At 39.5% G+C, this 14,199-nt stretch overlaps 1 protein-coding gene across 4 annotated transcripts in view; it reads left to right on the top strand.

The window, feature by feature from the left end:
* PUS7 (pseudouridine synthase 7) overlaps positions 1-11,487 on the top strand; it is a 38,343-nt gene extending 26,856 nt beyond the window's left edge. For all 4 annotated transcript variants that reach the window (XM_072147194.1, XM_072147192.1, XM_072147195.1 and 1 more), the window contains 7 exons: positions 92-153; positions 1,420-1,580; positions 3,689-3,815; positions 4,343-4,444; positions 5,745-5,874; positions 7,391-7,482; positions 9,860-11,487. In XM_072147194.1, coding sequence (XP_072003295.1) covers positions 92-153; positions 1,420-1,580; positions 3,689-3,815; positions 4,343-4,444; positions 5,745-5,874; positions 7,391-7,482; positions 9,860-9,996 — 811 coding nt within the window. In that variant the 3' untranslated portion in view covers positions 9,997-11,487. The remainder of the gene's footprint in view (positions 1-91; positions 154-1,419; positions 1,581-3,688; positions 3,816-4,342; positions 4,445-5,744; positions 5,875-7,390; positions 7,483-9,859) is intronic.
* The last annotated feature ends 2,712 nt before the right edge of the window (positions 11,488-14,199 follow it).

Here is a 14,199-nt window from a genome sequence, read left to right as displayed (position 1 = left end):
TATAAGAAAGGGTTCTTTTCTGCGGGAATAATGAAATCCGATGGGCCGTTTTAATTGAAAATATGAAACTTACTTTAGCTATTTATTTTAGAGCTATTCTACAGAGTAACTGGAATGAAATGATAGATCTGATCCTGAAACCAAGACCTGGAGGTATGGAAATAATTTTGTGGTAACTGTAATTAAGTTTTTGGTAGAGAGTGGACCACCCTGTTATTCCTATTTCGGATAGCTTGTTATAATACATATGGGCTTCCACAACAGCAGACTACTTCAACTGTCTACATAAAGCTCCCTGGCGATTAGATTAATGCACATGATTCTATTATTATAACTCTACCTGACAGAAGCCCTGATGATGGTGTCCCACCAGTAACTGTTTTTTCATAAATCATTAGCTATTGTCATGTTGGAAAATTTCACCTATTACTTTCATTGCATCTACCCCCATTGTAGATCAGCCATTTGTGGTTTATCTCCTCACTGAATCCATAAAGTAATGCGTTGGATACTATAAATGCTCTATGAAGGGGCTGCTGCTCTTTGCAGAAGTCCCTTGCAAAATCTAGTGGAAGAGGGGCTCCCATGTTCCCCCATCTGCCCTTCTGTCAGTTTAGAAGAACTTTAGCATGGGAATACGCCTTTTCATGTATCCAATGGGCAGCGTGGCAGACGGGCAAAACTTAATTCTACATAAAAACCTGTAGTACATAGGGATGAAGCAGGAACACCCTGTTTCCAATCCATGCCAGTCAGAAAGCTTATACAGGTGGTCCCCTACTTAAGAACACTCGACTTACATACGACCCCTAGTTACAAACGGACCTCTGGATATTGGTAATTTATTGTAGTGTAGTCCTAGGCTACAATAATCAGCTATAACAGGCATCACCGGTGTCTGTAATGAAGCTTTAGTGTTAATCCTGATTCTTATGACAACCCAACATTTTTAAAAATCCAATTGTCACAGAGACCAAAAAAGTTCTGGCTGGGATTACAATGATAAAATATACAGTTCCGACTTACATACAAATTCAACTTAAGAACAAACCTACAGACCCTATCTTGTATGTAACCCGGGGACTGCCTGTATACTATATAGATTGCATATGTAAGGATTGGAGTTTTCTTTTAAATTCTCATTGGATTAGCTGCTGAGCTCCTTCATCAGAAATCACAGGGGAAATGAGGACAGTATGTAGTTGGCTCCGCTCTAGGGCAAAGATGAGGAAAAATTCAGGCTCAGCCCACTTCTCTGCTACTGCGGTAGTGGCTTTAGATAACTGTTACAAGGTGAGTGAAATAATATGGACATTTTTTTTTATTTGAAGTGAAAAATACATTTATGTCAAGATTGCTTTAAGGGTATTTCTGTGTAAAGATCCACAACATCCTCATTTATGAACTGTGTACTTGTAGCTGAAAAGGGATATCTGGTGGAGTGCAGAGAAGAATGGGCTAAGACAAAGGATCCAGATGCTGCTTTGCGAAAATTACCTGTTAAACGGTGTGTAGAAGGCCAGCTACTTCGTGGACTTTCAAAGTATGGCCTTAAAAACATTGTGACCGCCTTTGGCATAGTGAGTATTATCATACACTAGCAGGTTGTAGATTTAAAAAAAATTTCAGCAAGGAGGTTTTCATTTTGTTCTATGAATATATTCGGTAGCATTCAGCATGTTTTTTGTTTTGTTTTGTTTTTGTTAATTTATGCAGTTCATGGATTGTAAAAATATTTGAGAAAGCACCCCCTGCAATAAAGATCGGCTAATAATGTGAAACAGTGAATGGTTATTAATTCCTCAAGCTAAACACTGTTTTATCAGAGTTGTTACTAGAAAAAAGGAGAATAAAGCTGTCATTAAAGTTAATGGAATATGATTATAGCCCTGTTTAACCGCTTAAGGACTTGGCCATTTTGTAGCTTAAGAATCGGCCCCATTTTTTGGATTCTGACTTGCGTCGCTTTATATGGTTATAACTTTTGAACACTATTACTTATCAAAGGGATTATGAGATTGTTTCCTTGTTTGAGCTGAACATTTTGTACTTCATTTTAGTGTTAAATTTTGGCTGATAAGTTTTGTGTTACCGTATATACTCGTGTATAAGCCAAGTTTTTCAGCACAAAAAAATGTGCTGAAAAACATCCCCTCGGCTTATACACAAGTCAATACTGGACTTAAAAAATAATAAACTTATATACTCACCCTCCGGTGGCCCCGATGCGCAGCGCTGCTCCCCTGATGTCCGCGCGGCTCGTCTTCTGTCTTCCCGGCTCCTCTTCTTACTTAAGCACCCGTCTTCTGTAACGTCGTGCTGGACGCTGCCATGTTCTTTCCCGAGCAGCAGGTTCATAGTATGACGCACTGCTGCTGACGTCATACTAGGCGGGGGCAGGCTGTATGCTACTTGGGGGCAGGCTGTATGCTACTTGGGGGCAGGCTGTATGCTACTCGGGGGCAGGCTGTATGCTACTCGGGGGCAGGCTGTATGCTACTCGGGGGCAGGCTGTATGCTACTCGGGGGCAGGCTGTATGCTACTCGGGGGCAGGCTGTATGCTACTCGGGGGCAGAATAACATTTCCTGTATGTCTGCTACATTTTCCTAATTTTTGAAATGTCTTGGAACTTATTTTGATATCCCACGGCTTACAAATCGAATATCTGTTTTCCGTATTTTCAGAATTGACTATTTTGGGGATAATTGCTGTTGGTAATGAAATTTTAAATGTACAACATCAACAACCCATTTTCAAATCTGCACCCCTCAAACTATCAGAAACCGCTATTAGGAAGATTGTTAACCCCTTGATCTTCATAGTAATAAAATCAAAATGGAGGTGAAATTTAGAATGGTCAAATTTTGACGGTTATACGTTTAGTTAGCCTTAAAATTTACACATTTCCAAAAGATAAAAGGGGAAAACTCCTCATACAATTTGTTATGCAATTCCTCCTGAGTACAGAGACAACCCCCCCCCCCTCTCCCACATGTGGCCAGTTAACTGTTTTATGGACACACAGTGAGGCACAGAAGAGAAGGTGGGACCTGCAGCTGCCAGGATTTTAGTTTACTCGTTGGCCTCTTTTGTAGGCTATTAGTTAGAGCCGGAACCCGGTGTATCCCAATGCAGACTCGGCTCCGATCTAGAGCTGGGTCGGAATTGGCTCAATTGGATATATATCTGGCAGGATCCACTCTTGTATTAGCTTCTTAAGACCTTGTTTTTACTAAAAAGGCTTTATAAATTATGCAAATGAACCTGAGGGGGTCCAGGCTACATAGATGTTAACAGAGCCTGGAGCCCCTCAGGCTCATTTGCATAGTTTGCAAAGCCTTTTTGTTTTTTAATAACAAGGTCACAAGAAGCTAAAAGAGCAGATCCTGCCAGAGGATACCAGCATGCAAGTGTGATTGGTTTACAATCTTTCATCCTGGTGGTAATTTCCTTTTAAGAGTCCTATGTGCAAGGTATAACTTCTGATATTCCCCTTAACATAAATTTTACTGGCTAGTAAATATTGTATAGTATGGAATCAAAGAACTCAAATGTTGGGTCTCAAAGATCAAGCAATTCTTGGTGACAAAGTATTACAAACAACTTTATAACAAAATATTGTAATAAAATATAACCATGTGGAGTAGAATGAAATAAATCTCGTTAATTTTACAATTTTTATTTAGATTCCCAGGAACAACCGACTAATGTATATACACAGTTATCAGAGTTATGTATGGAACAACATGGTTAGCAGAAGAATTGAGGAATATGGACTTAAAGTTGTTCCAGGGGACCTTGTGCTCAAAGGAGGTATTTAAACAGATTTTTTTTTTTTTCGGAATGTATGGGTCAGCTTGCATGTCTACATTGAACTATATACACATGCTGCATGTCCAACTAAAAGATAAAATATAAAAAGAACAATACTATCTGCTCTGATATTCAGAACGCTGGAATTACAAAGGGTTGGGGCGTCCCTGGCCCCACTCTCACAACAGATTTAAAAAAATAATTGCATGTCAACAGAGTAGTGGCGTGTGACCGCAAGAGCAGGATATCCTCTTCCCTGCATTATTGTATTGGAGAACATAGCAGCCAATCTCCACCTATCCTGCATCTGAGTTCAGGTAAAACTGAAAACAGATGGAGCTACAAGTTATGTAATGCTCGGAAAACTATTTTGTTACAAATGTACTTGCACAAAAGTTTGCATGAAACATCAGTTGCACTTTAATTTGCAATTAAACCAATGGGGAATACACCCCTCAATCAAACTTTCAGTTTGAAATATTTTAGTTTTTCTTCTCCTTTCTTATAATTTATTTTTCTATTTTCAGCAACTGCAATTGTAATTGATGAAAGTAATATTCACAATTACACCATTCACGACGTTGTGATGCCACTACCAGGGTTTGATGTCATATATCCAAAGCACAAACGTGAGTTTAAAAAAAAAAACCTCCTTCATAACTGTGACATATTCTAAAAAGGCAGGATTTTTTTAAATTAACATTTTTGTTAGAGCCATGTGTCCCAGTAGTATATGTGCTGTTATCCACAGTTAAAGGTGAAAACTACTATAAAAGTAACAAATACTACAAGGACTGTATGCTCTTCCGGTCAGTGATGTTTGCCCACAGCAGGTATTTTTTTTTTCTCAAAGAGAACCTGTCATACAAATCAACCCACTCAAAATAAAGGCTTCATTTAAAACTATGATTAAAAAGCATTGACCTTATACCTAAATGGTTCCTTTCCATGGTCATGTTTTCCTTGTCCCATCCTGAAAAACTTGCATAGTTCAATGGTGTATGCAGTCTAGAGTGCTCACATCTGCTGACATCTTCCCTGTAAAGAGGACGTATCACATCTTCTGACTTGCTTACTATAGGACAGTGGTGGCGAACCTATGGCACTGGTGCCAGAGGCGCCACTCGGAGCCCTCTGTGTGGGCACTCGGGCCATAACCCCAGCATGAATTTCACCAGACAGAACTCAAAGAATCTTCCTACAATGATAGGCAAATTTTCCCTCCTACTTTCACTTGTGTTGGTGTCCTTAGGAGGCTGAACGATTGAAAGTTGTCAAAGAACAAGGAGAAATAAATTACTGCTTCAGTTGCTGTGCTGGCATTTTGCGATAAATAAGTGGCTTTTGGTTGAAGTTTGGGCACTCAATTTTGGAGCAGGTTTTGTAAGAATTTTTCATTGTGAATTTCCTGATTTATTCCTCCTGCAGTGAAAATGGGCCATATCTCTTTTGAAGTTGTGTTTTTTTTTTTAAATTTATCTTCCCAGACTGGTATGGGTAACATAATTTTTTTATGTGCAGCATTAACAAAGTAAAAAGATTTCACCTAGTTGTCAAATCTGCTATGATAAGCTAGGGACAGGGCAGAAATATCCCGGGTTTTATCAGTTCAATGTTAAATTCCCTGGCTTGAACCTGCCACAATAATTTATTTTTTTTTATAGGTAAAATTATTGCAGCATGTGGAGGGTCTTTATAAAGACCCACACAGGCCTCCTGGCCATAAATTGTACAGCTCACCTATGCTTTATTGGACAAAAATACAGAGTTATATCTGTCAAATATTTCTGTTTACATGTGTCAAAAAATAATCATTCTCCCATTAAAATTCTGGTTGGATTCATGCCTTAATACCTGATCTTGTCTCTGTGTTATATATATTGTATATTAAGGTTCACAACTGTCCATATCCTTTTGTTTTTGGTATAGTTGCTGCAGCTTATGAAGAAATGCTTGCTGTTGACAAACTGGATATTAAAAACATGAGACATAGAGTCAAAGATTACTCTTTGGCTGGAGCATACAGAAAACTATTAATACACCCCCAAGATGTTAGCTGGTATGTATTGTGAACCTGGTATAACAAAAATTGTTTCTTTTGACGTATAGCCAGAATTGACTGACTTGAAAAGAAAGTAAGAACAGGTGGAGAATCTCCTTGCTATGATAAGATATGATACACTTGAACTTCTAATTTATGCAAAGTTTTTTTTTTTTTCCCCTTCATGGTTACAGACTATTAACCCTTTCACGACCCGTGACGTAATAGCACGTCACGGGTCGGCCGCGGGTGCATGGAGAGGGCTCACGCGCTGAGCCCTCTCCATAGCCGGTAAATCTTTGCTGCATATTGCAGCAAAGGCTTACCTGTAACACCCGCGATTGGTGCCAGCACTGATCGCGGGTGTTTTCCCGCTGATCGCTGCCGGCAAAGCTGCCGGCGGTTTCAAAAGGATGGCGCCGCATGGGCGCCACCATCTTTTCGAGGATCGCCGCTCCCCATGACGTCAACGGGGAGCGGCGATCCGTCGCCATGGTAGCCTCGGGTCTCTACTTCGGGTTAACCCATGCATTACAATGTGCTATCAGCACATTGTAATGTATGAGGAGTAAAATCCCCCATATACTGCCAAACTGTGGTATGGCAGTATATGATAGGATCGTACAGACAACCTAGGGATAAAGTACCCTAGGGAGTCTGAAAAATAGTAAAAATAAAAATAATAAAAAACCCTAAACTCAAATCACCCCCCCCCCTTTCCCTAGAACTGATATAAATAAACAGTAAAAATCATAAACACATTAGGCATCGCCGTTGAAAATGCCCGATCTATCAAAATATGATAACATTTTTTCACTGTGTTTAATCCCGTAATGAAAAATTGCGCCCAAAGTCGAAAATGGCACTTTGTCATTTAAAAAAAAAAAAAATTCTATAAAAAGTGATCACAAGGTCGAACAGTCCTAAAATTGATAACATTGTAAACGTCATCAAAATCCGCAAAAAACGACACCACCCACAGCTCTGTACACCAAAGTTTAAAAAAGTTTTTAGCGCCAGAAGATGGCAAAATCCCCCCAAAAATTTTTGTACAGGAGGTTTTACATTTTTTTAAATGTATGAAAACATTATAAAACCTATACAAATTTGGTATCCCCATAATCGCACCGACCCAAAGAATAAAGTAGACATGTCATTTGGGGTGCACAACGAAATCCATAAGATCCAAGCCCACAAGAGAAAGGCACAATGCGTTTTTTTACCAATTTCACTGCATTTGGAATTTTTTTCCCGCTTCCCAGTACACGGCATGGAATAATAAATACCATCTCTATGAAGTGTAATTTGTTACACAGAAAACAAGTTGTCACACAGCTCTGTACATGGAAAAATAAAAAAGTTATGGATTTTTGTTCATGGGGAGTGAAAAATGAAAATTAAAAAACAAAAAAGGGCCAGGTCCTGAAAGGGTTAAAAACGGTATTGTTTGTTTTATATGGTTGCTGAGGTTTCTGACCTTGCTGAAATCATTCTTTGGACTGTTCTTAAATAAAAATTCTATTGTTTCATGCAGGGAAGTAGTTGCATATGATGAAACAAAGATCCCTCTTGTTAGAACTGATATAGAGATGCTAGAAGGAAAACCATTGCCAGTCTTCAATACAGGTCAGTACACAGATTCTGGTTACCTTTCTGTAGCAGCTTGTGTATGAATGGTTGTGTTTTTACTACATTACATAGCTCCTATACAATAACAACACTCTATGAACAGTTAATTTAGAGAATAAAAGCTGGGCTTCGATAGAAGAACTTCAGAAATGTTTTTTTACTCTCCAATTCCTTGTCCCCTGTTCCCGTCATGGAGGCAGGAGAGCTGCAGTATCTAGTCAAGCTACCCTTCCTCCTCCTCACTGCATTACAATACATTTGTAATGTAGTGCAATGTCTTGGACATGAACAGGCGATCAGAGCATCGCTGGTTCAAGTCTAAGTTTGTATAAACTAAAACAAAATAAGCTTAAATGTTATTAAAACATAAGCCCCTCAAATTGCACATCCCCATACAAACACATAATAAATAGTACCACTTTTGGGGTTACATAGGGAGGAGTGAATATCTAATGATGTTTTCTGTTTAACATGCTAATAATTGTTGCTCCTCGAATACTTTAGACCTTCTATATTGGCCAGTCTACAACACAAGCACCTATTTAGAAATTAGGCCAATTTACACATAAAAATGAAGTGACAACGTCTTTATTGAATATATACAATACAGATATATATTAAAATATGAGATAAAACGGGGGAAGAGAAATAATGCAGGTATCGGAATGAGGGTGAAGATGGAAATTCATCACAATGGATAAATCAAATGACCGTGGGCACATCAGTGGGGGGGGCGGAGAGAACACTAAATATCATAAAGTGCATAATGCAAATAGTAGATCGCCACAATGTCTCAACGGGCCAGTCAAAGTGCTAGTGCATGTCCCTATCACTTGATAACATAAAGTGCACAATGCAAATGGTAGATTGCCACAGTGTCTCAACAGGCCAGTCAAAGTGCTAGTGCATATCAGGAGAAGGTGTAGGTCTATATCTACATATTGAGCCAAAGTGCGTTCAAAAAGGCAGAGAGAACATTGCTTACCCCTAGTGTTTGGTATGTCCCAGGTATCCCACGGACCGAATGATCCCCAACGCGCGTTTCGGCGCTAGCCTTCGTCTGGGGAGTAGGGCAGGGAGAAGGGTCTTTTGATATTCAATCACAGCCTCCAAGGGCAGACCATCGGGCCCGGAGGGCTTTCCCTTGGTCATGCTGGTGAGAGCCTCTTGCAGCTCCTCCAATGTGATAGAGGCGTCCAAAAGTTCCCGCTGCTCAGTGTCTATCGTCCTACAGGGGACGCCAAGTATTCATCTATTTCCTGCAGGGAAGGTTCAATCTTGGTGCTATATAGATCGCTGTATAAGAAGGTGAATACAGATAATATATCTTTAGTTGTGTTCACTAACACTCCAGAATCATTTTCTTATTTTAAGAATGACTGGGGATGCCATGTTAAGGTGAATCAAGTGTGCCAGGAGACTGCTGGACTGATTGTCCTGTTCAAAATATTTTTAGCTTTTAAATAACATGCGTCGCTTGTTCTACTACAGGCAGTGAGAATATATTTTCTCCCCTACTGGAGCCAAGCACATCTATTTTCTTTCGTAGGGGCTGCTATGAACACAGCTTTTAAATAACTACAATCCTGAGCCAACTATTCCTCCTCTTCAGCTGATGACCGCTTAATATATGAAATGGCTGACTGTAGGCTACCTATCAAATATAATTTGAGTGCTTCCCAATAGAATGAGTAGTTGTGATATGGGTTATTGTGCAAGATATAGGTGTCAAGCAGTGCAGGAGTGCGATCTAGGTCACCCATTAGGCCAAACCAAAAAAGAGTAACTCTTATTGCAAAAAATATGCCCGTAACCAGATTTGGCAACTGAAACATAAAGTTATGCCTCTGAAAAATATGGTAATTTTTATTTCCTCCACTAAGAGTTACTAAAAAATGTCAAAATATTACAATTTGTAGACCACACCTCCATTTTGTTATAGGGTAATTTACAAATCTGGCTATTATTTAGGACTCTCACAGTCAACTGAAAGTTGAATATTCCATCTAAATACAGGTTTTGGCAGTTTTCAAAATAATTTTAAAAATAGCACCCAAATTCTAAACCTCATAACGTTCTAGTAAAATATGTGGAATCTTAAACAATGCCAAAATAAAGCAGACATTTGATAAATGTAAGTTGTGAAAAAAATTGATTGCTATGTCTATCTGCTTCAAAAATAGAGAATTTAAAACTTTGTAAATGGAGAATTGATTGAAATTTTTGACAAATTTTTCAATCAAAATTTTTAAACAATTGTGAAGTACAATGTGTCATGAGAAATCACTCTTGAAATCTTACAAATCTGTAACCACCTGTAGGGGCACAAGGGGTTAACATATTCTGTTTTGTCTTTTTATTATTTTACCTACAGAAGGAAAATACAGAGCATTGAAGATGGAATTCTCACTGCCTCCATCTACATATGCGACAATGGCCATCAGAGAAGTTCTTAAAATGGACACCAGTATCAAGAACCAAACCCAGCTGAATACTGTGTGGTTGCGCTGAGTTTTGTTTTGTAACCGTTCCTCTATTTTCATGATTTAAAAAGACATTCTTTAAACTAAACAAATGTTTAACTGTGTAGAACTTCACAACTCTTTCAGCGGTCTCCAGGTTATTATATTATTATTTTTCATGTCAAGAGGTCTATGCTCATACGTGCCAAAGCAGACACAAGGCCTTAATAGACAAACCTTATTGGTCTGTGACATACGGACTGTGTGTTCAGACGTGGCAAAATGCAGAGAGCAGGACTTGCAACACTATAGTAGTCCCATAGGACTACTATGATGTACAGAAAACCTGATGGGGGTATTGCAGTGACTCCACAGCACCAAAGATGAGAATGCAAATTGTGCTACCTGCACTGTGTTTGGTCTGGGAAATATGGTGAACACAGTGGGGCACATTTACTTACCCGGCCCATTCGCGATCCAGCGGCGCGTTCTCTGCACAGGATTCGGGTCCGGCTGGGATTTAAGATGGTAGTTCCTCCGCCGTCCACCAGGTGGCGCTGCAGCGCCGAAAATAATCTTAACGCCCCGGAATGCACCATCCCATAGAAGGTGAAGGTGAGCGCTCCCCAAGCGACACATTTTCGGTTTTTAAATGCGGCGGTTTTTCCGAATACGTAGGGTTTTCGTTCGGCCACGCCCCCCCGATTTCTGTCGCGCGCATGCCGGCCCCGATGCGCCACAATCCGATCGCGTGCGCCAAAAACCCGGGGCAATTCATGTACAAGCGGCGCAAATCGGAAATATTCGGGTAACACGTCGGGAAAACGCGAATCGGGCCCTTAGTAAATGACCCCCATAGTCTGTATTTTACTGACTAAATACATTCATGTGGATAAGGAAAAATCCCTGTCAGGGCGATTTGTGACACAAACCACCCACCGTCTGCCCGCTATTTAAAAAAAAACCTTTTTACTCGCACAGAGCTGTGTCCACTTAGGCGCATTGGACCCATCTCTGGTGCTCTGTGTGCCTGTGCAATAATTAAGCCAGAGCAGTGCACCTCAGTTTCCTTTGTGCAAGCACTGTACCCGCAGTGCGTTCACAGTGAAGCAGAGGTGTAGTTAGCAGGCATGCGCCAGGAGCTAAACAAGGCAAGTATGAAGTGTTTTTTTTTTTTTTTAATTTATTTAATTGTTGGCAAATACTTTCTAAATGTTGATTTGGGACATTAAACCACCAGTCCATAAGGACATGTGGGTGATTAAGTGTCCCAAATCACCCTGACAGATCCTCTTTGAAACTTTACCAATGTAGTGAAATTCTTGTAAATATTGAAATTGGACTTGTTAGTCTTGAATTCAAAATGTCCACTAAGTGGATAGAGGGGTAATCTAGTTATGTGGAAAAATATTGTAACCACTGATAATCCCTGAATAAATTCAGTTGCTTTTCAATGTCATAATTCAGTTTATCCTAACAAAGCCACAGGGGTCTTTTATTTGTGAAGTTTCTGAAAAAATACAAATTTTCATGCCACCAATGTCTGGTAAAATTTACCTTTCTTTTTTTTTTATTTATGCTAAATCATAAGCTTTACAGTATACAAAGCTATTCAAGCAGATTTCATAATTTATCATTTTGATCTTTGTGTGTGTCGATTACCATATTTTTCAGACTATAAGACACACTTTTCAGCAAGAAAAAAATCTTGCTAAAAAGTGCCTGCATCTTATAGATTTAAGGTCTGGAGGATCCAGCACTGCCAGACCCCCCTGACATTGCGCTGCACCCCATCTCCCTGAGAGTAGAGCCTCTGCACTGCTCTCTTCTTCTGCCATGTGTCCTGATTGATCACATGCTTCCTACATCACCGCAGGTACTGACACTGCCGAGAATGGGGACATGCTGTGCTGGGACAGGGTAAGAAGAAGAGGAGGGTGTGTGTGTGTATTCATGTGTAGATTAGTTCCCAGTGTGTTCCTTATATGTGTATCGCATAGCTGTGTGTGTATATGTATAGCAGTGCCCAGTGTATTCCTTGTGTGTTTGTGTATACTTGTGTCCAGTGTGCTCCTTATGTTTGTGTATAGCAGGTCTGCATGTCTGTTTATATGTATAGTAGTTCCCAGTGTGTATAGCAGAGCTTTGTGTGTGTTTGTGTGTGTGTGTATATGCATTTAGGTATGTAGCAGTGCCCACTGTGTATATCAGTGCAGAGTGTGTTTTAGCTGAGTTGTGTGTGTTAATCTATGGATGTAGCAGAGCTGTGTGTGCTGTGCTTTTGTGCGATCAACAGGGATATAAGGGGTGCGTCTTATATTCTGAAAAATATGGTAAGCCATTGATTGACTAATACAGAGTTTTTTGTTTTCTTAAAACTCTACTAAAACTTCTTGTTTTTTCAACTGTCAAAGACACCAAGGGGATTAAAACATCCATGAGAGTGAGCTTCTAGAGCATGATGTGATATAACTTGGGTGTTATGTTAAACATCAAATTGTGTTTTTTTTTTTTTTTTTTTTTTTAAACATTGTGCAACCTTTTTTTTTATGTTGAAAAGTTTGATTTTTATAATCTTGTAGGGATTTACTTTTGCCAAATGAAAATACGGGCACATATAATTAAATGAAACCTATTTTTATCTTGGTGTTTGTTAAGGAGAGAAGTTTGAACATATTTGTATCACTTGTCTTTATTTTTGAAAATGTATTTTTATTATAAATTCAAGCAAAGTCTCTGCTTAACAAAGCCTTGCTAAGGTGATGCAATTCGATCTACAGCTTGTACTCTACAGGCTGTATACAATTTGCATTATCATAGTACAGCAAAATACTTTATTATAAAGTGATTTTAACCTTTTTCTGTAGCATTTGATTTATTTCTCCCTACCAACGCTTTGATCATGAACAACTCATCTCCCCTACTGGTGGAATCCCTGCCAGGTAGTGAGATCTGTTTTATTTTAATCAGACTTCACATTCATGAGATTCTTTAATAATGACAAATATGCTCATAGTTACCTCCTTTCCACATTAATGAAAAAAATCTTCTCTGACATAGGGAACCCAATTTATGCTTGTGTTTTTAGATCTCTTATCGTGCATTTTATAAATAAATTGAGAAAATATAAACATATCTGTGTTGTATGCATTAGAATGGGGTATAACGACAATATGCCATACTGGATTTTGATTTGAGAAAAAACAAGCGCAGCATCTGCATCCGATTCATTGCAGTGGAAGCAACTGTATATATACATGTATATTACACCAAGAACACAAACTTGAAACGCTTTACACCAGGAACGCATTATACTTTGTGACTTAAAGGAATATATGAATTGCATAACCTTTTAATAGGGGGTACTCCACTAAAAATACAGGTGAACACAAGTAACACATATGTAATAGTAAGAAAACAAGGATTTCGAGTATCAAGCAAGTAAAACATTCAATCACATCAAAGTAGAAGTGCCACAAAACTTGACGTGAATAAAGTTTCAATGTAATATTACCTCTATAGATTGCGGGGGGTAGGTGAGGGGAATGGGTTTTCATTGTCAACCATACCAGGAAGTGATTATTAGGCTACATTCACACTGCCGTATGGGGGACGTATATACGTCAGATATACGTCCCCCATAGACGGCAATGGGCGCACGGCGCCCAACGAGAGCGTTACGGTGCCGCGCATGTGCAGCACCAGACCCCGTAGAAATATAGGACATGTCCTATTTTTCTCCGTAGTACGGCGCTGTGCGCCACATGTTCCTATGGAGAGGGGCAGGGGTGAGCAGCGCTCACCTCCTCCTCTCCCCGCGCCCCGCCGTTGCAGGGGAAAGTGCAGGGGACACGAGCAATGTACTATATTATTGTACTATATTATTGTATTCTATTCTTCACTCTTCTTATGTATGGTCCAACCATGTTATTCTTTTAATTAAAGAGAACATGTTAGACAAATTACTAATACTAGTATATTTTCATAAACTGCCATTAGAAATCGTTGCCCCTATCCCTTCATAGGTCCTCTACATGCATGTAAACTTGAGCAATCAGGTATTAAAGCTGTATGCAAATGACCCGAGAGAGGTCCAATGAATCATTATATTCAGCTGTCCAGCATATTCATGAGTGGGAGGCACAGCCACAACCCAGTGCTTGACTGGCAGCCTTTATAATGATGTGAGATTCCTGGTGCTGGTAGCCACGCCCCCTGCAGCCTATGTGTGTATGAGATACTCCTATACACG

The sequence above is a fragment of the Engystomops pustulosus genome, chromosome 4 (genome assembly GCF_040894005.1).
Source record: "Engystomops pustulosus chromosome 4, aEngPut4.maternal, whole genome shotgun sequence".
NCBI lineage: Eukaryota > Metazoa > Chordata > Amphibia > Anura > Leptodactylidae > Engystomops > Engystomops pustulosus.
This window is presented reverse-complemented; position numbering and strand designations above follow the sequence as displayed.